At 43.4% G+C, this 25,845-nt stretch overlaps 2 protein-coding genes across 4 annotated transcripts in view; one reads left to right on the forward strand and one right to left on the reverse strand.

The window, feature by feature from the left end:
- ATP6V1C2 (ATPase H+ transporting V1 subunit C2) lies at positions 1-20,263 on the forward strand. Of its 3 annotated transcripts, none has more exons than XM_065833358.2 (14): positions 1-86; positions 1,011-1,169; positions 2,661-2,728; positions 7,936-8,021; positions 8,753-8,782; positions 12,554-12,648; positions 13,173-13,264; positions 15,390-15,488; positions 16,567-16,635; positions 17,569-17,661; positions 18,078-18,171; positions 18,418-18,515; positions 18,899-19,028; positions 19,875-20,263. In XM_065833358.2, exons 2-14 carry the CDS (start codon positions 1,041-1,043, stop codon positions 19,968-19,970), a joined length of 1,179 nt encoding a protein of 392 aa, XP_065689430.1. In that variant the 5' UTR covers positions 1-86; positions 1,011-1,040; the 3' UTR covers positions 19,971-20,263. The 3 variants fall into 3 exon arrangements, with proteins under 3 accessions (XP_065689430.1, XP_065689432.1, XP_071663157.1); XM_071807056.1 differs by lacking the exon at positions 1-86 and adding an exon at positions 786-855; XM_065833360.2 differs by lacking the exon at positions 8,753-8,782.
- Positions 20,179-25,845, reverse strand: part of PDIA6 (protein disulfide isomerase family A member 6) — a 15,492-nt gene continuing 9,825 nt past the window's right edge. Inside the window, exons 9-13 of the mRNA XM_065833357.2 lie at positions 25,699-25,783; positions 25,533-25,605; positions 24,533-24,691; positions 22,504-22,600; positions 20,179-21,772 (exon numbers count right to left, since the gene is read on the reverse strand). Coding sequence (XP_065689429.1) covers positions 21,704-21,772; positions 22,504-22,600; positions 24,533-24,691; positions 25,533-25,605; positions 25,699-25,783 — 483 coding nt within the window. The 3' untranslated portion in view covers positions 20,179-21,703. The remainder of the gene's footprint in view (positions 21,773-22,503; positions 22,601-24,532; positions 24,692-25,532; positions 25,606-25,698; positions 25,784-25,845) is intronic.

Raw genomic sequence — 25,845 nt, forward strand, 5'->3', positions numbered from 1 at the left:
GCCCCGGCCCCGCCCCGGCCCTATCGGTGCCGGCGCCGTGCGGGCAGCAACGGGGCGGCGTGGGGAGGGACAGGCGGCTGGCGCAGGTGAGGCGGCGGGCAGGGGCGGGCAGGACTCCGCACCGGCAGCATCTCTCCCCATGCCATCCCATCCCACCCGCAGAGCTCGGGCTGCGCAGCCCGGTACCGGGGGTTCGGGCGGTGCTCTGGCCGCGGGGCGGAGGAAGGGCCGGTCCCGGGGGTGGGTGACAAGCGTGTGTCACATCTTCCCTGTCCCAGGCAGCGGAGAGCTGAGGCGTGCCTGGCGGGGGGCTGTGGGAGAGCCTCCGGAGACATTCGTCGCCCCTCCGGGAGATCGTTTCTGCCTCTCGCTGCCCTGCCTGGTCTGTTCAGTTAAAACCCGTGTAGTTGTCCCGCGTGGATTCCCGCGGCTGTTATATCTGTGGTGTTCTACTGATATTTTGTCTGTACACCGCGACTTGCCTTCCTTCAGCTCCTTCCCGTCCAGTCTGGGAAGAAAAACACAGCGGAAAGCAATATTTTATCTTGCCAGTGGCACCTTTAGCAGCCAACGTGCTCAGCAGAGGTCTTTTTGCATCCTGGTTTTGCTTTTGCCTGCAAGTGTCCAAAAATTTGAGAGAGAATATTTGTCAAGCATAAACCCTTAATGACATTTGAATGGTTTAGTGAAGTCCACAAACTGCACAGTGGAGACTAGACTTACAGTGTGAGGGGAATGGAACAGGCTGGGAGGGAAAAGGGGAGGAGGAAGCTTCGTTTCTTCATTCAGAAACTGGATTGAACAACCCTGAGGAAGGAGGAACGGCTCCACTCTTTCCGTGACATTCTGGAGAAGGTCATGTTCCATTTCAGCCTGAGACACAGGACTGACTCACTCTCCTCATGTTTCTGAAAGAATCATTAATCTCTTCTAACTTTTTCCTGTTCTTAGGGAAGAGCCTGTTTTGTGCGGTGTTCTTGTAGCCTCTTACCTGCTTTGTGTTTCTACAGCGACCAGGAGCGAAGGGAAAATATTAGATCATGTCGGAGTTCTGGCTAATTTCTGCCCCAGGAGATAAGACAAATCTGCAGGCATGGGAGAGAATGAACGCGGTGACGTCTAAATCCAACCTGTCCAGCAACAGCAAATTCCATATTCCAGACTTAAAGGTAAACGAGGAAAGGGTTTGAGTGTGTGTGATAAAGTAGCACTAGCAGGACTAAAGACTTGGGATAAATGTGGGGTTTATTTTTTGGGGTAATAAGCAGAAAGCAGAAGAAGATTGGAGTCAGGGAATGAATTGTGTTCAGCCAACTGAAAATTGATCAGAGAGAAAATAAGTTATTGTGCTTGAAGCTGACCTTCAAGCACAATATATGTATCAGGAGTGAAGATGAGCAGTTAAATAACTGATTTATTGCTCTCAATGTACCATTTGCTGCCAGTCATGAAAGTCATACAGCATTGTACATCTTGGATCGCTAATGCAAAGGGAGTAGCTAAGTATGTCGAACTGTGCCAGCAAGACTGCTAACAGAGAAAACAGTGCTATAATGCACATTACTGCTTGGGAAATGGATGTATGTGTATATTCAGCTATGTTACCTAGCTTCATATCACCATATAAATAGGAAAAGTCTTAATCCATGACTTTTTAAAATCTTTGCATTATTTAATCCTGCACCTTATTATTATTTCACTTGTGGCTATGAAAAAAATCCAAATATGCTGCATTGAAGTCAGCGGAGCTACCACAGGTGTAGAACTTGGTTCCTTGGGGAGTTGCCATTACCCATCACTTAACAAAACTACACTTAGTGCATTCAGGATCTGGCTTTAATCCAAGAAGACTGTTAACAGTTATAACTTGAGCTATCCCAGTTACATAAGGATGCAAGCAAAAGAGGAGCATGACCTGTTCTCAAGTAATAACCTACTGAATTTTCACATCTATGTTTCAGACTGGCAATATTGCTTTTGGCACATGCACCTGAGATTGGTGGCTTTTACCATCTATGGGCCTTACCCAGTTGGTGTTGGTGTCAATCCGTCGATGTTAGAGGACGTGAAGCATTTGCAGTGCCTGGAGATGCAACCAGCCCCTTAATATTCTATGTAAAATTTCTTTCTTCTCCTTCAGCTTGACTCTTCAAAATGTTGAGCTGGCAACATTACAAAAAAAGTTTCAGCAATATATTGCCATACCATAAACATAAGATGATGACTGTGACAGAGAGTCATGCAAAAAGCAGATGTTGGTCTTGGAGGCAATGGCTTTGTGAGAGGCTTAGTCTTCGACAATAGCAAAAAAAGCAAACAGAGACCTCCCCTTTTGAATAAGTGCTGCTTCTCTTGGTTCTCTCAATACATCAGTTTTGTTCGTATAATATGTATGTTGTGTGCATTTCTAGTCACTATTTCATCATATAAAAGACCGGTCTATGCTACTTGATGATATGGGAATGAAAACAGGAAGAAAGATACTGACATGTAATCCTAAGACTGCATATACATGTTTTCCTTTATTGGAAAAGGCTTTTTATGCCCTAGGTCTTGGGTAAAGGAATTGCTACTCTTTTCCACTAAGTAAATAAAGTTCTGCCAACAGAAGCCTCAGTCAGACTTGTGCATCTTTCACCTACTTCTCATCTTTTGCACAGGTGGGGACACTGGATGCTCTTGTTGGTCTGTCAGATGAGTTGGGAAAACTTGATAGCTTTGCTGAAAGGTAAAATAGATCTTATTTACTACCTACAAATGAGAAACAGACATTGTTTTTATGGGACGGAATGTCCTTGTGTTCACCTCTGTCTGATTCAGTTCAGCCTGGGCTACAACTGGGCTAAAGTTGATAGGCTTTTTTTAACCCTTGTGTTGATTGTCATGGAGTCATCACAAAGAAAGAAACATTCCTTTAAATTTGGATGGATTAAGTCAGTGATAGTTTTGTCTGCATAGCAGTCTGTATGAGTGGCAGTGTTAGGGAAGCTGTTTCTCAAAGGGAAACTGCTAAAAAACTTTTTTTTTAATGTGTTTTTTTTTTTTTTTTGGTAAAGAACATCATCCCATCTGATCTAGAAATTTAAATTAATAAAGTGGCATTTGGAGAATATTAAGCCCTCCCTGATCTCATTTCCCCAGAATTTTTCTCTCGAGCCTTCTGCTCCTTTTCAGCTAGATATAGGAATAGGTGCTTCTGAATGAAATCTGAAGCTCTCCCTCTCAGACTCTTAAACTTCTTGAAAATCAGATTATTGACTCACATCATATCCAACCAACTTATGCAAAGACTCACATGATCTCCCTGCTGATCATTGCCCAGATTGCCTTTTGAGCCAAACTCGCCTGGCTGTACAAAGAATACTAAGGATAGCAAGTGGAGAAAATGCTAGGCTGTAACATACTTCAGGGCACAAGTTAGACTTTGTTGTTGAATCAATCAGTGTTACACCAGGGGAGGTTTAGATTGGATATTTGGAAAAAAATATTCACAGAAAGGGTTGTCAGGCATTGGAACAGGCTGCCCAGGGCAATGGTGGAGTCACCATCCCTGGAGGGGTTTAGAAAACATATAGATGAGGTTCTTAGGGATGTGGTTTAGTGCTAGAGTTACGTTATGGTTGGTACTTGATGATCTGTTCGAAATGAAATGATTCTATGATTCTACAAGCTGCTGTGCTTTTCGTTTTGGTGGGGTGGTTTTGTGTGTTTTTTGTTTTGTTTTTGTTTTGTGTGTTTGGTTTGGTTGGGTGGTGAGGCTTTTTGTGTTTATTTGGTGTTTTGGTTTGGGTTTTTGCTTTGGAAGCATACCTCACATACAGTTGTGATCTCGGTCACAGTGGCATGTGTTTGCTCTGGGCCTTTTTGCATTTTTTCCCCTCAACCAGGACTGATAAGGATTTGCTTGTTTAAATATACTTGATAGTTTCATAGATTTTTGTCCGGAAGTTGCAAACACATACAGAAAAACTGATATAAACTGTTTATATCTATGCTAGGCAGTGTCAGTAAAAGTAAGTCTGCTAGAATACATTTCTCCATAGGATTTTTTTTTTTCGACTTTACTGGAGCTACAGCAGTGCTGTATTAGGATGATTATATTTGATCACTCTCGGTTGCACACAACGTTGATCTTTTTAGAACCATAGAATATCTCAAGTTGTAAGGAATCCATAAGGATCATTAAGTCCAAGTCCCTGCTCCTTACAGGACTATCTAAAACTAAACCCTACTACTTCTTTCAGGATTTTTAGCAGGATAGAGAAACTTAATTAATTAAGAAAATCTTCTTTATTGTGTAGGATCTGTGTAAGATCAGAGGCTGATTTTAAGTGGAATGTCAGTATGAGCTTCCTAGGCTCACCATCTCCTTCTGTTGCCTTTGTCTCGACTTGACAACATGGTACAGCTCCTTGTTCAAGCTGGATGCCATGTTACTCCACTAATTGTCCCTTTAATGCTGGTAATGACACTTGTCATATAACATGTTACACGGACTGAGCAAAAGGGTCAGTGAAGCCCTTCCCCCATAACCTGCCGAGATAAGGACTCTTCCTATTTGTCTCATTTGCCTATTGAGCTAGGTAACCAAGAAGGGTCAACCAGATTTAAAACTAAGAAAAATGTGTTGAAAAATAAGAAAAATGCATGAGAGTAATCAACATAAATATATTAGCAGATCAAATCCCACAAGGACATAGAGAGGCATTTTGCATTAAATAAATGCCCAGGGGTTTGAGTCTGAATTGTGATTCAAGGGTTAAAAAGCCAAGCACTTGCACTTCATTGGAGTAAATGGCATCCAGAGAGTTACAAGCCTGTTCCAGTGACCTGAGCAGTTCCCTTCCTGTTCCTCTGGAACAGCTGCAGTGGAGCTGTTGCTGGATAAACACCTGCCAGTAAAGCCGGGCAGCACAAACCTGTCAGCGCTGCCTCCTGCCAGGACAGCAGAGACGGGACAAGAGTTTGCAGGATCTATTGTTTCCACATACTTTTATTATTTATTCACACAGGGAGGCAGGGTGTTTTTCCATGTCACTCTGTGGTATCATGGAGCTCTCTCAAGCTGATGGTCCCCTCGGTTACTCGTACCTGGGGGTTCTCCTGGGTTCTCAGTTGGCAGAGCGTTCTGCAGTGGCCTCAGATTGCAGGTCTTCTGCTCCCTGCAGCACTTTGAAGGCCTAACCAGTAGCACCCTTTAATACACAGTATAATTTAAAGAGTGTTAGATTTTTTTTTTTGAAGTAATGACATTGCAGCAATTTCAGAAGCAAAATGTGAGAGTCTCCCAAGCCATAATACAGGTATTTATAACTACTTCTCGAGGCAGTTTAGCTGAAACCCACTCCTTCTATAGCGCATCATTTGAGCATGATATTCACTCAAGGTGGGATTCATCTCACCTGAAGGCAGAGGTTAATGTTTGGATGTGAAAGCTACTTGCTGTTGGATTCACTACAGTCAATGGTGCCCCTGCAGGACTCTGGTTCCTCTCACTTGCATCAAACACCTGTGGTGCACAGGGAGAGTGTTCTGTCTTTGCATAGGGAGTGTACTAGACGAGTGAATCCCACTTGCATTTCATGGGATGCAAGGCAAGGCACAGAGACTAAGCCAGGACTGGAGAACATGTCTCTGGCCCAGTGTATACAAATATTCTGGCTGTGTCCTGCTGCAGGGACCTTGGGGTGTGTGGGCTGGAAGGGAGCCAAGCCTCAACAGGGCAGCTGGGACTGGTGGGTGCATGACAGCACATACCCGTCCCACTGTCTATACCTGTACGAAGAGACCAGAGCTGAATCCCAGCTATTAGGTTAGCCACCAGCTGCACTCAACAGTAATGAAAGCAGCTCACACCCCTCGGAAAAGCTGCTGGTTTATACACTTCCTGTTGGCTGCTTTCTCCATTATGTCTTTAGCCTCCTGCTATACTGTTCTCACCAAATGGGCTGGAGTCCTGTCCTGTTCCAAGTTCCTTTGGGCTCCCTGAGCATCATGAATGAGCCAAAAACCAGTTGCATCTACAAGTTGAAAATTGCATTAGTGCTTGGCAAGACTGCAGCTGACGGGGAGCTGCTGTGTGGATCCTGCAGCCTCCCCAAGCCGCGGTGTGGGCAGCCCATGTTCTGCTCCAACAACATGCAGCTGACACCAGGTCCCTGAGGGGCTGCAGCCAGAGGGTGAAAAACTGAGAGAGGGCTGTGAACCAGGGCACAGTGGTGTATATTCCCCCTACAGGCACTCTGAACTGGGCCTCTCCAGGGTTTTGGTGAAAATAGTTTGGGTTGGAAGGGACCTTTAAAGATCATCTAGTCCATGTCACCTGCCACGGGCAGGGACATCTTTCACTAGATCAGGTTGCCTGAAGCCCTGTCCAACCTGACCTTAAGCATTTCCAGGGCTGGGGCACCCACAGCTTCTCTGGGCAGCCTGTTCCAGTATCTTACCACCCTCACCATGAAGAATTTCTTCCTCAGCCTAATCTAAATCTACCCTCTTTCAGTTTAAAACTGTTGCCTCTTGTCTGATTGCTACAGGCACTGGTTAAAAGCCCTCCATCTTTCTTATAAGCCCCTTTTACATGCTGAAAGACCACAATAAGGTGTTCTTCAGGCTGAATGACCCCAAAGAGCCTAAAATTCTGACTAGTCCATTCTTGTCAGTATCAGCAGTCTCAGATTTTTCCTCCCTGTTACAGGACTGGAAAACCTAGCCAAAGACTATAAGTTTCTTCACAGGAATGGAGATGGAAGGAATCTTTACCTCTGTGAACTAATACTTTTAAATGGCCTGTATAACTGCTTTGCAGCACACCAAAGAAAATCCTTTTCTCTGATGCTCTCATGGTATCTGTACCTGGCCTGAAGCCCCTTTCCTGAGCTCTTGAAAGCCACAGGATGTCACAAGACACATTGTCCATACACTGTAATGCCCTTTCAGCCTCCAGCTCATCTGCAGCAGTACCTGTCTCCCCTCTGTGAGGAAGGCAAGGGAGAAGCATTTTGCCATTGTGGTCCACTCCCTGTCACCACACCAAGGATTGTGTCCACTTCATGTCTCTGCCAGTCAGGGAGTTACTTTTTAGCTTTTTTTTTTTTTTTACAAGATGTAGTCTACCTGGAATAATTATGGAACTGAATGCGAAATTCTGTGACTGTTTCTGAGTACAGGAGGATACTGGAACAAACAGAAAAGCTCATGGCCTGTATGAGATAGGTACTTTGGCTAGAGCCAGGGGGATCTACTGCTGGAGGGACTTGCTGAATCCATCCCTTTAAAATAAACACACGATAAGTAACTGCGTGGAGACAATGTTCTCCAGGAAGGGCTCTGTTCAAATCACTGCTCTGCGTCAGGCAGAAGGAGGATCTGTATCTAGTTCTCCCACACCTTAAAGGACTGTCTTGTCCACCATGCCAAAGAGTCTCCTAAAGAAGAGGAATAAGAAGGAAATTCTCCCTGTCAAACAAGAGAACATTGTCTTTCCCCCCTGAGTACTTTGTAAGAATCTTATCTCCACAAGCCCTAAGTGTTTATTTAGCATCCCATGGAACCAATTTTCAGACAATGTTGTCTCTGTGTATCTTCTTGTTCCTCCATTGCCTTTGGAGTTGTAAACATGAGTTACTTGCCTTCTGGTTTCTGCTATGAGTATGATGAATGTACAGAAGACTGAATCTTGAGCTTCTGGAAGTCTAGAGCACTGGGGAGATGATATGACCTATGTGTGTATAAAGATCAGTGTAATTAGAAATATGGCATTTAATTCTACAGTATCCCATAGATTTTTTTTTGTTGTAATTTGAATTACAAATTAATCTGCCTTGCTTCAGAAGTGTTTTGTTTGGGCATCTCCATGTTTATCAGATCATTGTGGCAACTGTTTTATATTCATTTTGTTACTTCACTAACAAAGCTTCTCTTCTTACACCTAAGTGTAATAAAGAAAATAGCCCAGTACATAGGAGAAGTTCTGGAGGACTCAAAAGATAAAGTCCAGGAAAATCTTCTGGCCAATGGAGGTAGGTGCTGTGAATGTCGTGTTTTGTTTTGTTTAATGTATTGATGCTACCTTTGCTTTGGAATGTGAACATGTGGAATTCAAACACTCACACATTAGAAAGGACAACCAGCAGCAACATTTTTAAGAACGCATCTAGACTGCTGCCATTTTTCTCAAAGTTATGAGAGGCTTTATCCAACACCAGTTTTGCTTCTAGGACAGTGTTCAGTGTCTAGTAATGAAATAGTTTCTAACACCAGGGCTGAGGAGTGAAGATGAAAGCAGGAGATGACCTTCCTCACTCCTAAAATGACCTGGGACCTCCATGAACTGATTCCCCCACTTTATTATCCAATATGGTACTCAAGGCCCCAAAGGCAGCCCGTGTCAAGGGCAAAATTAACATTTAGGAACTTCTGGCTCCTAGATCTCTCTGCATGCTTCATTATACCCTAAGTGTGTTTCAGAGCAAATTTCTCCCCAGCTGTCCTGGAAAAGTACAGCAAATTTGGATGTGTTGCACATGCTAGTGACAGGCTTGTCAACGGATGCTGTTAACTGTCAGACAAATAAACTAAGAGTGTACACTCCATCAGCCTTTGACTGTCTGCAGTGTTGTACTTCAGATCTGTATGAGTAAAGCATGGGGAGGAAGTGCTTTTGGAAAAGTCCTTCTTGTATGTAATAAGACTGATTTTTTGATGGAGCAGCCACTTGACAAGTACAATAATCTCACTTATTATGTTTCAGGGCGAAAGGATAAAATGAAATGTCTAAAAAGTATGTTGAAGATTGATGATTGCCGTGTTGTTACACGCATGCATTTGTGTGTATTAGTGCTAGAGACAAGTCTTGGTCTGGTTGTAGAGATACAGTGATCAGGTTACGATGGATTTCTCAAGTAACAACCTCGTAGCTTGATCACGATATCCCTATGACTTGAGAAACAACAGGTTTAGCTTATTTCCTTTGTTTCCTCTTTTTACAACATTTTCCTTTCTTATCAGCTTTGCATGTGTTGTAATAGAAGGATGTGTTACTAATTGCATGTGTTACTGATTTCTGTCCTCTGTCTGGATTTAGTCATCCAAACAAATCACATTAAACTAAGACATTAACCTTTCCAAGACTATTGACTACATCTTAAAAAATTGAGTCAGCTTTAGTATATGAGGATTCACCCGATGCGTTCCAGTGTCATTCTTCATAAGCAGCAGCAACTTTGTTGTACGAATTCTTTTACCTCCCCTTTCTGGCTAGCAAAAGGACCCTAAATTTGAAGACTTCCTTGAAATAATGAAATCAGAAATGAAATTATAAGACACGACTTCTTGCTGCATGGTCCTGTTTCAGACTATTAGATGATCAGAACTCATATTTTGTTTTAAGTTACATTATACACGTTCTCAGATTTTAGATCTGTTGTATATGTTCCAGACCGCAGTTTGGTCCACAACCTGAAGATAATGATGGCTGTGTGTCTAACAGTTATTTGGTAAGATTCATGTGAAGGAAAATGCAAAGTGCAAGAAAATACAGCTCTTTTAGTTAAGTGAACACACACACACACACACACACAGACACACACACACACACACACACACTACTTTCCTGTGGGCAACAGCTGGAAGCAGCTGCATGGAGATGTCTCTCTCATAGAAGGAAAACATGTTCGTGTAATAAAGGAAATTTTTAGTATATCACAACAGCAGGGAGTGCTTTATTGCTTATGACAGAATAAAAAACGTGAAATGTAAGTAATGCATTTTTTCAAAGATTCAGACCAAATTCTTTTCCATTTACAGTAAAGTTAAACCCGAATGAATTTTAAAATTTGGTAAGCGGTGGAATAACTCCGTTCTTTATAATAAGCTCAAAACGAAGCAAAATGGGAAGCGTAACAATTTTGAAGAACTAAGTGATTTGAAGGGAAAATATTTAACGTTGCCTCTTAGAGCTGGGTGAGTACGTCAGAGTTAGGAGAGATTGAGGCTGTGGGGTGCCTGGGCAGCTGTGAGTGCACTGGGGTAGGTAGGAGACATCTCTCCTGGATGGGCAGCTGTGTCAAGTCTTTCAGAAGTGACTTGACAGGTTTCATAAATGAGAAGTGCCATTCCAGGAGCATCGGGGTGCTTGGACTGCTTGGCATTTTAAGCTCATTTCTGCTGATGTGTTCACAGTACTTTGTGCCATGCCCATGATCAGGCTGCTTAACTAAACCACACCAGAGCGAGAGCTCTGCTCAAGAGTGGACTTGTAAAATGGGCTGAGAACTCAAGCTGTGCTCAACTGCCTAACCTTTGAATTCTGCTGAGATTCAGGGAATGCGAGGATAGAAGGGGCATGTTCAGGGAACTTTCATATCTCCTCAGCTAGGTGCCTGTTTCTAAAGAGCCTGTGAGTACACTGTTCTTCCACACAGCCCGGTAATACCATACTCTTTGCAGGTTTCATTCGCATTGAATTTAGCAAAGTGTAGGATATGAGGAAGGCCTGTCTCATCACGGTCAAACCCTTCCTCATATCCTACAGCAGAGTCTAAGCAAGAAAGCTCAGAAGAGAGGCAGCAGGATAAAATCTGTGTATCATGTACGCCATGCTGAAAATGTTCCATAAATTTTATTGCTCAAGTATTTTTGACCTTGCTGCCTTTCCTCCAAGGACCACGAGCAAGCTCTGCTGGAGAACTGCGCGCATGGGAGCTGTGCAATAGTTCTCCTTGCCTTCTGCAGTTTTGCACCCTTTCCGCACACCTCTTTGTGCAGGAGAATTTGCTGATTCTCAACCAGACCTTAGCAGGAGGGGTTGGATCCTTGCCTTGTGACTCCTGTCCATTGGATATGGGGAAGGTTTACACAGCTGTGGTTTTAGAAAGCGGGGTAGAACACCATCATGCCATTGCTGTCTGCCTCCCAGGCAGTTTGTCCCTTGCTAAGAACCCTGTTTCCTCCTAACATAAGACTTTCCATACTTGGAAATCTAATAGGGTAAACTGACTCTGTTGTGGGGCGAGAGAAGCCCATGGGAAGGATAGTGCTCTCCTGCCAAGGGTATTCGGTGTCACATGAGGCAGGGTAGTACCCTCAGCCTGGTAGTATGGCATTTACACAACGTTTTACATTCCTTTCCATGCATCTCCGTTCATAAAGTTTTCCCCACACCCTGGAAGTCTGTGCTCAAACTTGGCTATGGGACTGAATTAACCCTCTGGACAAGGCAGCAAAGAGCGCTGAATGGCCCCAGCATTGCACCTCCTTTCACTTGGCTCCTTGAGCTTGTTTTGCTTCCCATGTCCCCAGAGCAGCTTCCCAGATATTCTCCATGTTTACCCTCCTGGTCTGGAAGGGAGCCTACCTGGCAGGTGACAGTGCCTCTGGCCTTTGTCTAGACACTGAGACCCTGCCTGCTGTCTTCTCTGGGCTCCCTGGCCCACAGGGGGACAGTCCCGGCCCCTCTGCTTTTGTGGCAGTATGTGTGACTTCATCCCATCCCACTGAGTGTCCCAAGAACACTATGCAGGAATGAATTTGGCATCCTAAGGGCTCTCGGAACTCAGGCAAAGAGCTCTCTGATTTCATGAGCTGCTAGAGGAGAATTCCTTGTTTGGTGCCATAATGTACCAAGACTTACTGCAGGGGTGTGAAACTAATTTTTTCCAGGTTACATTTATACAGTCCTAAAATTACATTCGACCCTTTGAAGGCAACCGCGAGGCTGATGTGGCCCCCAGTGAAAATGAGTTTGAAATCCCTGCTTTAATGTTTTGTAATGTTAAGGAGCCTTGGTCTTCAAACAGAGCAAGCCAGCATAATCCTGTTCTAGGAGCAGGATGTCATATGTGTCATCTCCCCTCAATTCTGGGAAGAAGTGATGGTTCCTCATAGGTGCCTTGTTTGGGGCTGAGGGCGAGTTGCATGCACAGGGCATTGCTGTGAGTTTCTGTTCTTGAATGCTGTGACTGGATTTATCCATTTAGAGAAATACCGTATGGCTTTGTGTGAGATGGGGAGCTCTGTGTGCAAAGCCAATGAGGAATTCCTCATCGTACCTGAATCAGTTTGATTTCTAGTGAGCGCTTGACTGAAGTCACATCAGCTATGCTCTTCATATCTTTCATCAAACTCTTAACAACCCTGAGTATTACTGCTGGTCCTGGGTCAGTGTTTTTCTGATAACTCTTGCTGGGATTAAATTCAGACATATTGCAACAATCAAGATTGAGGTATGTTACATGAGGCTGTGGCTGCACGTTGCTGTGTCCTGCTAATTTTACAGTAGCGCTTGTTCTGTGGTGTTAGGTATAATGCAGAAAATTTCTAGTTCAACTTCTAAGTTTGAGGATGTTTAGAAAGATTATTAGATTTGGCATGCGATCTGTGCCCATTTAATCTAGATCAAATTTCTATGAGGATTCAGAGGTGGGCTTCTGGTTCATTCCTCTCTCTAATGGTAACCAACATTATGCATAGGCTGTAGCTGGGGACTTCTACCCAAACTTTGACCTGCCATCTGGTAAGCTGCCTGCTTTAATGTATCTCTTTATATTTTCAGTTGATCTAATTAGTTACCTGACACGGTTTGAATGGGACATGGCCAAATATCCCATAAAGCAGCCACTGAAGAATATATCAGAAGCATTATCAAAGGTAATTTGTACTCCAAATTTTAAGATATCAGCATGGGAAGCATGTCTTTTTGGCAGTTTTTGGTCCCTTCTCTCATGGCAGTCAGTGAGAGCCTTGCCTTTGGTTTGTGCAGGAACAGGCTCAGTACTTGTACTGAAGCAGTTGATATTATTTTAATTTCTAGTGTTATAATAATGATACATATATTTAAACCTAACCAGGCTGTAAGTATATGGCACTTTATCAGAATTACTAGAGTATATTGACATGCTTCTGTACTTTAATCCCCTTCTTTACAATATTTTATTGTTTTTATTTACTGCCGTATTATTCTCCATTTTGGAGATCTTTTGTGAAATTGTTGTTCTGACATAAAATCAAACACAGCGCAGGCTGAATGAATTATTTACAGCCAGTCCATTCAGGAAGGCGTGATGTGTTCATTCAGTATAGATAACAAGGCCTGAGAGCTGCGTCCTTGCAGGAGGGGGGTTAGGACAACATCTCAAGCACTGAGTTGACTCACTTTTTTTACTTTGTTTTAGCAAGTGACTCAAATAGAAACAGACCTAAAGACCCGATCAACTGCATACAACAACATTAAGGGAAATTTGCAAAGCCTGGAGAAAAAAACTGTGTAAGTACAGCATGTGTCTGTTCACATCCAGAATACTGCGTGGCTGAAGTGAGGACAGGGCACACTCACACCCCTTGCTGTGCTGTGGACCATATCTGTTCTGGTGGGAGCGAATTTTTCTGGCTTTGGGGCATGCTGAGCATCTACAGACCCAGCAAAAGACTGGGGGCAGCTGGTGTGATTGGCATGTCTCAAAATCAGCTCAGGGAGACTGCAGTTGCTAATAGGATTCTACTGGCAGTGTGAGCAGACAGTCCTGGGGAGAGTCAAAACCAAAGGCACTGCATTGTTCTGATGAGATTTCATGGAGTCTGAAATTAGATGAGCTCGGTCAACCGGTGGATTCCTTTGCGAGACGGTGCTGTTTCCTATGTTCTGAACTGCATCTGCAGAACTCTCATGGGAAACAGCTCTGTCTTGCTTCTTCCCAGCTCCACCAGCATCCCACTTCCATTTTCCTTTGCTTTTTTTCCTTTCATTCTGTTGAGGTCCAGGTGATGCCCTGTCAGGGCTTCCCAAATGTTCTCTCTCCTGTCTTCAGCTGGTTATGGTCTTTATGTATGTCAGTGCTGATAACTGGATTTTTTTCCAGTGTATCGCTGGGGAGAATGTAAATTCCAGTAAGTAGTACATTGAAAGCAGCCTGTCCAACACATGCTCATATGTGCCACTCTTCTACTCAGGCCCCTTGCTGTGGGCACAGTACACAGGTCCTCACCTTCCTGGCACTGCAGCCAGCCAGGCTGTCAGCCTGCCTAGGAACCAGCCTTTACCCAAGGGAGACACCCATGGGGGCTCAAACCAAAATCCAGGGCGGTTAGAATTTTGCTCCGAATGTGGAGCTAAAATGAGCATGCCTGGCACCAACTCCACTGAACCCAACCAGAAACTGCAGGAAAAAATACTTCCAGGGGGCAGTTCAGAATGAGTTTGTTAAAAAAAAAAAAAGCTATCCCTGGTGGAGACCTGCTCAACATGGGGACTGCAGAGCTGTACATACCACAGCTACATGTCCCCCTCTCGCTGCTGAGTTCCTGTGGCCTCATCACTGCCAGCCAGTGCACTGGCCTGTGTTTCCAGCTTGGTATGGACAGTGTTAGTCACATTTGTCTCAGGCTGCGTGCATGTGGATAATCATAGGCATGAGGGACAAGGGGATATTAGCTCCTATTTCGCTTTTCTTGGTACCATTTGTATTCCCAGCCTGCTCCTGCAGCATCTCTCCAGCTTCCACGTCAGCTTTAAGCACCTGGAGGGAGGCAGAAGCTCTGTGTGGGGAACACAAGCAGTGCCAGGCCTCCAGCAAGGTGATAACGGAGAAGAATGGAGACCTCATGGTCCAGGCCTATCTTCCTTTTACCGTTCCATCCACCTTTAAATGCGGGCATCTCTGGTGTTGAACAAGCATCTAATAAGATGCTACTGGCCAGTTAATTAATGCTTAGACTGGCACAGTGAACCTCAAGCCAAACCTAACTGGTTTAGGTCTTTTCTCTACTCATGCCCAGTGACAGGAAGTGCAGCTGCTCTCTCCCCATACACACCCAGTGCCCAACCAGCCCCAGGCATCTGCACCTAGTAACTGTGCAGCGCTAGTGGGACTTAATCTGATCAAGTGGGTTTAGACTGTGAAGAGCCCCCTCCTGCAGATTCCACCCGCACATGAGACTGCTGCTCCCACTGTCCTTCAGCTGGAGGTATCTCAGTGTGCTTGTCCACGGCGGTGCAGGTGTGCCAGGGCTGCTGTGATGGCTGAGGTCCACGCCACCATGGCCTGCTCCAACCAAACCATGGGCACACAGCAACCAAACAGGCAGCCTGAGGAAGCAGGTGCCACCCGCAAGCAGCAGAATGGTGTAATTTCACATAAAGGGCATAATCTAGCCTAATGCTAGTCACTGATATTCTGCCATTAGTATTAGTTGCTTTTTTATTCTTTGTAGTTGCAGTAAAAATAACTAAACAGCCATTTTAGAAGTGTAGGCATGTCCTTTAGCCATTGTCTTCCTGGCCGCCTTCTACCCCAGCATGCACTGTTAGCAATTTCACCCACAGCACAATACCCCCAGTGTGCTGCTGCAGGGTTCCTGCTAATGTTATTTTTAATTTGTCTTCTTCACCGTAGGGGAAATCTGCTGACTCGGACCCTGGCAGACATTGTGCATAAAGAAGACTTTGTTCTGAATTCCGAATATCTTATCACGCTGCTCGTCGTGGTGCCCAAGTAAGGCAGGAGTGCGTGCACACGTGCTCCGTGTGGCGTGGAGTTTCAGGACTAAGCACTGGATCCAGGCAATTCTGGGTCACGCTGGGGCAGCTCGTCTGCACGGTGGCTGGGGCACAGATGGAGCTGTTAGCAAAGGGAAAAAACAGTTTCTGCCAAGGGCGATGCTGGCACAAAAGAAAGGGACAAAGACTGGTCTGAACTCTGAGCGGGACAGAATTGAGATGTAGGTTTTTAATGGTTATAGAGTGGCTTCTGAAACAGCTTTCTGGTAGGAATAGTACAAGTTAAAAAAAAAAAAAAAAGGAGGAAAAAATATTCTTGCTGCAACTTAGCCACTTTCTAAAAGGAATTAGACCTGTCAAACTCACAGGACTGCTGGCCATGTATTTGTAAGAGCCTAAGAGCCTGCATGTAGGATGAGTGCCATCACCATGAGTTGTGAAGTTACACAATGTCCTGCTCAGAAGCCTACACAAAACTTCCTCTCTGTGTAGCCCTGTCCCAACACCCACACATATATAGTGCCATCACGTTTCTGTCTGTGAAAACCATGTTACAAAAAACTATTTGAGGTCTGTTTGTTGAGTTTATTATCTGCACATTCTTTCAGACTTCTCACTTTGCAAACTCTTACTATCCCCTTGGCTCTCTTCTCCCAGTGCTGGCACTTGCCAAGTTGGATAGTGGCACCTGGTCAGCTCTGGGATTGCACGTGGCAGATACACCACCACACCTGCCCACAGACCAGGGACAGCTTGTGCAGGGCTCCTGGAGTGTGGGACACTGTGGCAGCCTGGAAGTGTGTACCAAAAGCCATGTTCTTCCCACCATCAGCTTCCTGCTCTGGGCCCTTCCTCATGCCAAGACCCAAAGTGAGGACTGAGGGTGCAGTATTGAGGGAAACATCTCCTTGACTGGTGACTAGGAGAGGAAAGGAGATGCTTCATGTCTCTTTATCCCATAACCCAGCATGAAGAACTCCAACTTAAGTTATTGGCTTAATTATATTTATCAACACATTTGTTTTCTAGTATATGCTATTTATTTACCATGCTTCGTTTTGTGTTGCTCGAAGGTCAAGCTACGTACAGTGGCAGAAGACCTATGAATCTCTCTCCGATATGGTAGTGCCTCGCTCCACCAAGTAAGTGAAATTCCAAATTAAGGTCCCTATTTGTTTCAGAGATCCCTGCCATATTTCAGCCCCTCAGAATGCTGGATCCTGGAAGGAATCACTTGTCTAACACATGAGCTCCATGTTAACATACAGATTTGCCCAATCTCATTCTCAGCTGAAATCAGAAATCACTCTGTTGAAGGGAAGTGCAGATGAAAGGAAAAAAAAAATCACTGTTTTTTCACAATTAGCTTGTTGTTCCCCTTTCCAGTAATCTAGTTCTTTCTACTTTCAATGAGGGCCTTTGCTTTTTGTATACAATGAACAATTTGTTACAGTAATCCAGGCATAATTCATACACATGCAATCACATAGAACTTTATGGAAGCTGCTTTTTATAAAGATCAAACACTATTTTTGCATCTTTAATTGTTTCCTGCTGTAGAATAGGATAATTCTGTGTATTGTCATTTGCAATAGAAAAGGCCATATTAACTTATCCTTTCACCTGGATTAAAAATTCCTTCCTAGGAATTAAATATTCCACTACTCAGCTCACACAGACCATGAGGTCCAATGCAGGGCACAAGAGGCGACAGTGATATTTTTGAAATGGAAGAAGCAGGAAGCACAGAGACAGAAGAAAGCGGTGTGCTGTCTCCTTTCTCAAAAACACAAATATATGGCAAGTAGGTGACGGTTACGAGGAAACAAAGGAAAATGAGGCAGGCAGAACGTGTGTGTACTACGATGGGTTCAGGAACTTAACTTGTGGAAGCTTTACACAGGAGATAGTATGGCCAGTAATAATAAAGTCTTTGTTCGTGTTTCAGTCACAGCCGTTTTTGAAAAGCAGTGTTGTTCAGTAGCATAAATGAAAAAAGAACTGCAAAAGAGGAAGGTAAAGGCAGCATGGAGATTTGCCATGCCAAACCACAGCAGTGAGTTTCCCTCCCACAGAATGATTGCTGAGGACGCAGAGGGAGGACTTTTCACTGTGACCCTATTTAGAAAAGTGGTGGATGACTTCAAGGCTAAAGCCAGGGAGAACAGGTAAGAAGCACTGCTTGCTCAGCAGGCCAGGTGAGCAAACAGATGATGAGGGTGAGGCTTGTTCTATGTGCAGTACAGCTGGATCCATCACGGGGTTTTAGGATTATACTGTTTGGGCTGCTGCTGGCCTTAAAGCCACTGAGGAGGCAGGGTGGGAAGGAGCTGTGGCAGCAGATACAGTGATCCTATTTAAGCACCAAACTACAGATCCTGGAATTGTCCTTCCTGCTCTCCTGCTACTGACAGCAGGAAGGTTGCTTTCTGGGGTGACTTTGACTCCCACCCTCCACATACTTAAAGCAGTTAAGTTTTAGCGACTTTGAAACATCCTGTACCTGCTTCTCCAGAGGCAAAAGAAATGAATGCGCATATTGCTTGGACTACGGCTTGTGAGAGCAAGTATCATTCAATTGTAGGTTCATGGTTCGAGAATTTCATTTTGATGAGAAGGAACTGAAATGTGAAAAGGAAGAGCTGATGAAATTAGCTTCTGATAAGAAACAACAATATGTAAGTAGCATGTGATTTGATGAAGTTGATGACCTCATCATAACAGTTGTGTGCCTAAGAACCTCTCACTCTGAAATAGCTTTATGGTTCCAACAGACTCCTCTGAGTTCTACTTAGCCCAGAAAACTGAGGCATGGGGTAGATAACACCATTTGCCCAAGGTCACTTGACCATCTGATAACCTGGGAGCCACTGACTGCTTCACGCAGCGAGGGGATCACAGTGCTGTTGTGTCTGTTCTCACAGGGCCCGTTACTGCGCTGGCTCAAAGTGAACTTCAGTGAAGCATTTGTAGCATGGATTCATGTGAAAGCCTTGAGAGTTTTTGTTGAATCTGTCCTGAGGTAAGTGGGTAAACATGCAGTGCTGGCAGAGACTCCTGGAGAAGTCAACATGTACAGCTCTCCTCCTGGAGCAGTTCCTTCATGGGAGGGAACACTCCTTACACACCATGCTCCAGAAGCTTCCAGGAGACAATATAGATGATGACAAAAAATGTGACATATAGAGATGATGAAAAGCAGTTCTTTGGGGGCACTTACAGGAAAGTGGAAAACAGAAAAACACTGTTTAGTTGACTTTTGGCTTCAAAAGGAAAAGACTTTCAGATAAGGAGGAGCACACCAGCACTGAAATCATGCACTGCAGAAACAATCAGCTGGTGTGCCAGAAGCAGAAAGCTGTGCCCCTTCCCAGCAGGTGATTGTGTACATTGGTGTGTTTCAAGGTATGGCCTACCAGTGAATTTCCAAGCGATGCTGCTGCAGCCAAACAGGAAGTCTGTGAAACGCCTGAGAGATGTCCTAAATGTGGTCTTCAAACACCTGGATGAAGTTGCAGCTGCAAGTATAATGGATGTAGGTATTTGACTATAACTACACCTGTTGTAGCTTGTCTGGGTTTAGCCAGATGAATCCTTCCACCACCCCAGGGCTAGAGCAAGCACCTCCTCACGCCTTACACTGTGAGGAGCCCTGAATGCAGTTCTAATCCCTCTGGTTACAAAGTGGATTAGGGTAACAGGTCAGCTCAGATTATGATGGGGAGGCACACAGAGTGCTTACATTTTTCTCTTGAAGCATCTGATATTTACAGCTACCAGACTAAAACAGGTCTGCTCAATAAAGTTGCTCCTTTAGGTAAAAAAAGCTTCAAGCTTTTTATAAGTGTTCAGACCAATACAAGCACAAGAAAATAAATTCAGAACTAAATGCTAGGACTATGACACCTCGGTCCTCTGCAAAAAGCTATAATTGACTAAACACCTCAACCCAGGCCTTCAGCAAAGTAGCAGTTCTTGCTTTGCCCTCCCGGTATCTTAAGTGCACAAACAATTTAGGATAAATCAATTAGGATACACCAGGAGGTATTATAACAGCCTAAAACCAACAAGCAGAAGACATCCAGTGCACGAAGGGAGGAGAAATAAACAAGCTGTCCTAGAGCTGAAGCACACAAAAGTGCTGCAATCCATGTTCATATAGTTGCAACCAAGCATGACTTCTCAATGCTAACTGCATCAGGCAGCCCCCAAAACACCAAGCAAACACCAGATTCTCAGTGGTGAATTCCCCATCTTAAGCACAACAAATACAAAACTCCATTCCACCTGTGGAAGAGAAGCACAAAAGCAACCCACTGTAGCCTGGAACCATGCAACAGTCAGCTTTCTGGTACTAAAGTCACATCGTTTCCTTTTGCAGCCTGGTATGGACATCCCTGGGTTACAACTGAGTAATCAGGAATACTACCCTTACGTCTATTTCAAGATTGACCTCAGTCTTCTTGACTGCAGTTAAAAATAAATTGCTCAAGCTTCATCTATTCATTTTCAAGACCCTAATGTTACAGTAAAACAATCTTCAGCTGCTGAAAGTCAAATTAAGATGCAGATGCTGCAGTAGGATAATTGCATACAATCTTCCTACCACTTCCAGTAATTTTTACAGTGGATTCAATATAAATGTCTTGTTCATAGTTAAAAAAAAATATTTTAGAGGCAGGAGGTACTATGGTAGTATTTATTTGTTTTTGGTAAGTTACAATGATGAAATATGTGTTGGACCTGAAATAAAACAACTTAAGTGTGGTAGCTAGGTGTGTATACCTTTGTTTTCCTAACAAAGCAAGCTTAAAAATAAAAAACAAACCAAAACAAACTAAATCAGAAAAAGTAGAAAGCATCAGAACAAAACCCAAAGGTTTTTTTTAATTTAAAAAAAAAAGACGACGTAAGAAAGATGCTCAGAATTGCTGTGCAACTTAGTTGGGACTGTAAGTCATAATACAATAAGTTTAGTTTTGTTCAGTTAGAACAGTTCCATCGGATCTCTTCTGCTGGATGATTTAGAGCTGGGGCACATTTCCTGCCCCAAATCAGCCCTCCAGTTACCATTGGCTACCAGTGGCTCTTGGTGCCCTTTACACAAGCAAGCTATGGGTGACAAATACACGTAAGTTATTTCCTTGTAAGAAGGGGAAACTTTCAGTTCTTTAATTCCATACTTATAAACAAACTGATCACAAGGGTCACTTCACTAGACACTGATACACAAGACATGAAGAGCAACAAATACAATAGTATTTTTATTAAAAAGCAGTAACCATCCCTATTCCCAGTCCTAATTCCCCTTCCAAGGAAATAGCCATTTCAAATCAAAACAATACCAGATGGGAGTGAAGAAACATTGGATGCCACTTGCTGGAGACAGCACCGTGGTGGTGTTCTGTTAGCACCTGGAAATCCTCAAGCCCTCAAATAGGGATTAGCTTCACTGCTAATCCTGGGGAAAAGACCAACAGCTCACAGCATCCCTCATTGCAGCAGCAACCCCACTTCCATTGTAGTAATGGTCTTACCAAGTCCGGCACAAAGAAAGAGCGAGTCCCTGAGAAGGAACAGGAAAAGGAAGACTAAAGAACATTTAAACTAAGATTGTCCATCTAATCAGGCTTTAGGCGAAACTGTCAGGATCATTCTCAGGAAAGGGGTGGCTTAGGGCCCCCTTCTACACCAGCCTCTCTATTCTACAGTTCATTTTTCCAAGCATTATCCAAAACGGGATACTTTTTGTCATGTGCACTTTTGTTACTCTACACAAGACTAACACTGTGTGTCAAAAATATTTTTATTCTTTAGGTGAAACAGAAGCTGACCAGGTTCCACCCCCATAAGAGAAAAAAAAAAAAAAAAAAAATCACATTTAAAATGGTTTACACTAACAGCCTCCAGTAACACTCAAATAGCACACTATCAACAAAATAAAACCCAAGATGTTCCAAAGAAATATCCATGTTGCCCTCAAAATATTCGTTACACAGAATACAATCAAGTTTACTGGTTTTGACAATTCATAGAATTTCTGCAATGTTTTCTTGAGATGTGTACAGTTCATTGCTGCAGTGCATCAAATAGCACAGCGTATCACGTGCTATTTCTCCATAAAAAGGCCACTGGAATATCCATCTGATTGTGAACCAGGTTGCAAACTACTGCGCAAACTCTCCCAAGAAAAGAAGTTTCCTGAAGATCTCACAGCTCATCTTTATCCCAATCATCCAGATCAACATCACTGAGATCAATATCATCTTCAACTGGAAGCTGTGAAAAAGGGAAGGTTTTGAGCACATTTAGAAGCTCTTAACATTGCAACATCACTTGACTTTGAAAGATGCTTACTTCATCCTGAGAGTAAAGCTCCCACCTGCCATCTCTTTCACTCATAAAAGCCTCCAAGTGTATTAAACACAAAACAAGTGATCAGAGTTTAGAGTAGGAGGTTGTTTTCTGCTAACAAAAATACTCCAGATAAAGTCAAATACAGATAAGCTACTACCATAGTCTGTATTTTTATTCCATCTGAAATAGATCAAAGGATTGTAGCAACTTAGTCTTTTTACAGCAATGCTGAACCTTAAGAACATATTTAATCACTGTGTTATTACATGGGCTTTACCTTGCAAGCTTTCTGACATTAAGACTTTGATGGCAAGGTCAGTTTATTGCGAAACTAAAGCCTCCAGGTTTGAGTCTTGAATGCATACACTACCACCTCCCCGTACTCAGCATGGCTAATAACAGGCTTCAGCCTCAAGGGATTCAGTTTTCAGACTGCATCCTAACAGCTGGGCAGGAGTATCTGCTCACAGTGTCAGATGATTAATCTGTCTTGTGGTCTGGTTTTCTATTATCTATATCCTGCCACCATCAACACAACTTTGCAAAGTCTCTGAAAAACAAGACTTTTCACACTGCCAGTTCCTAGTCACCCTGTCCACTAACTTCTGAACCCAGCAAATCATCAGCTCTGTTAGAGATGGAGCACCTCTTACCTCACCATCTTTGCCATCCCAAGGTTCAACTGAATGAATTTTAGGGAAAGCTCCACCACCTACTGGTGCTGTAGAGCCACGACCAACAGATAGTTCCCTGAGGGGGAAAAACAAAAGTTAAATTTAGTCACCAACCACCTGGAACAGTGCCTGTTTCAAATAAAGGATGTCGACTTTGAGATCTGCTTACATCTGTTTACATCTGTAAACCGTCTGGAGGAAAAAGCTTTTCAAATTGAGAAGCAGAAGATGATTGAGCCCTCAAAAGAGCATTGCAGATTTACAACTGGATCCAAAGAGACAAACTATGTGAGCTACACTGTTTCATTTCTCAGGAGTATAACAATCACGCAAAAACACAGCCCCAATAATAGTGTGGTGTCTACCACTGAAGCCAACTCCAACAGGAGTCTATAATTCTAGTTTTCAAAGTCAACTGCAACTGTTACTTGAAATTGTGAGTGATTTTAGTGGAGACTAAGTCTCTATGGGTTATAGTATGTCTGGGGCAATCAGCTTCTGCTTTGAGACACCCCAACTTGCACTCAGCTTAGGCTTGCTCAAAAATCCTAACATTAAAGTCCTGAAGAGCTAATCCCTTTGCATTCTTTCAGAGGCAAGTAAGACTGAATAAGCGTTCCTTCCTAGGTGGCATCTACAACTTTCATGCTCTTTGCAGTGATTTCCTTACTTTTGGTCCCTACCATTGAGACTGCCTATTGGATTAAAAAGCTGCATGCAGCAAGCTGAGCTGACAGCCAGCTGTAACTGTACTGCTTTCTCTAGGCAGCACAGCTGAGTTGAAGTGTCAAGTTAGAGATTATTCTAGCAAGTATTGCTTAGTAGTAGGACAATACCAAACCAATTATCTAATGCAATATAAGCTGTTAAGTTGGCTGTTGTGTCCTGGAAGCACCATCCACCCTCACCAGGAAAGGCTTCACTAAGATGGATTTTATAGACTACGAGAATTTATCATGTCTAAGAAAGGCAGACATTTCTTTCACATGCATTAGTACAGACTGTCTGGTGTTACTCTCCTTGCATCCCGAACTTTAATTGACACTCTGAGAATGTTCCCTTTTTGGCATTAAGAAGAAAGTCTGATCACTTACACAGGTAGGAGAATATAGTACCGTTTCCACTAATCCAGCAGGAAGAGAGTTCAATTTATGTGCTTCTTATGGCAAGGTAAGGAGAACCTGTTGTATTTGCTTTTGCAATTTTGACTGTTGTCTGCCATTCTCCAAATAAGGACATGGAAATAACACTGTTGAGGTAAGCTCTGAAAGGCTCTTACATACTTTATGGCAGCTAGTGTTTTACCCAGAAGCAGAGTTCCCACTGCACTTTAAGTAACAGTTTAAGTTTAGCTGCTCTGTTTTGGTGCTGCTTCCACCTTCTGTCCTCCTTTCCATTCCTTTTCCCAGTTCAGTTCTTCTCAGCCCTGGCTCGTGCCCAGCTACACAAAAGGCAGTTTCAGGGAACTTCAGCTGTGCAGAGAGCTACTGACTTTTTGGACAGACTGCTTCAGCTCCTTCAAATAGTTCATCAGATGACAAGGGAACAGGGAAAGGGAAGACAAGACCAGATCAAACCAGAAAGAGGAACAGCAACATTCAAAACCTCCAGAACCTCATCAGCGCCCATGTAGATTCCCAAACTGAGAACTGCCCAATTCTTAATCAGAATGCACCATTTGAATTAACTAGTATTGATTACCAAATCTCATAAATTTATTGGGTTACCACAGAACCACAGTTTTTCAAGATCAAACTCACTTTCGTTTTCAAACTCTCTTCAGTTGCGCTAAAACTACCGTTTAAATCTAAACATCCAACTTCTTGATTCTGCCCATCACAAAAAGGTAGAGACTCCTTTGTTTGTTGCAATTCCCTACTCCAGTGAATACTCATCAACTTAGTTCTCCTAATGTGCAAGTCTTATCTGATGCAGGAAAGCCTGATTCTGGTCTAAAGAGTAACAGCCCCAGTTATAGAAAGACTGAAGTCACTTGAAGATGTCATACCTGAGAAACTCATTAATTCCTTGCTCACTGAATGATCCTTTGAGAAGGGCAAATTTCATCTTCCGAGCATTAACAGCTGCCATCGCTGGATACCCAAAGCCTCCAATCCCCAAAGAACTCTCAAGATCTGACTGAGCACCTGCTTCTGTCCACAGCCACCTTGAAGAAGAGATAAAATAGAAAATGAATAATTAAGATAGGCACTATAGTCAGTTTGAAGTCAGACATCTCCTGCAACCCTGCAGAGTTCAAGCTGGGCTCTGAACTGCCCTTAACAGCGTCAAATGTTACTGAAATCAGCAGGGAACAGCAGGTCCCCATCTTGAACCATGTAACAGAAGAAAGCTCCTCCTGAACAGCACCTCTGGGCCAGCCCTGTGCTCACAGCCACTGAAAGCTGGATCAGAAGAACTGCCATTAAAAGCAGTTCAGGGAAAGAACCATGCTACCAATTCCAACAAATCGCTACACTTTAGCCTATATTAAGTGAAGTTTAGAAGGGCTTAAGTCACAGATCCAAAGGTGACAAAGTACTGCCCAAATCCCACTATAGAGGATTTCTGGTAAAAGACTGCAAAACCAATATTTCACTCAGTATTAGTTCCTCACTGGTCAAGTCTCAGTTTCTCTAATACTTAACAAGTCCCCTGAAGAATCTCTGGGATCAGCCAATCTCAGTATTTCCCCCCAGGCTTTCATGCCATTTTGCACCCTTTTCACAGCAGTCAGTGTCAGAACAATTCTCAGTTCCCAGAGATCCTATTGTCCACTTGAGGGGAGTGTAAATGCAGGATTTGAGAGGTGAATGAATTTTTTAAAAAAATCACCAGTTTATTCTAAAGCCACAGGATCCCCTCCCACAGTACAGTTAGTGAAATACCAATATATACTATCCTGAAAAGGAACAACTCTCATCTGCAGATAAATCACTATCACACAAGTTCTATCCCTTTATTTCTAAAAGGGCTCACATCTTTTCCAAGTCTACAGTGACACTTACCCCCACATTTTCTTTTTGTATTTTTCAGCCATTTTTAACATGACATCCAGGTAAGAATTCCGCCCTGAAGCTCCTGTTTTTAGACAGAATTGAGCAAGTTAAAAAAACCACAACTACGTGTTTAAGTGACAAATTCATACAGAAGTCTGCTTGCTTGTATGTCTACCTGTATCAAGAATATGAGGCAGGACAGAAATGATGCAGAGCTGATGAGCATCACAGGTGGTCTTCAGAACATCTTCACTAGTTATCTAGAGGAAAGCAGCAGGTGGTCAATGAGAGTAATACTTGGTTACCCAGCTGTGACTGCAGT

Source organism: Patagioenas fasciata, chromosome 3 (assembly GCF_037038585.1).
Source record: "Patagioenas fasciata isolate bPatFas1 chromosome 3, bPatFas1.hap1, whole genome shotgun sequence".
NCBI lineage: Eukaryota > Metazoa > Chordata > Aves > Columbiformes > Columbidae > Patagioenas > Patagioenas fasciata.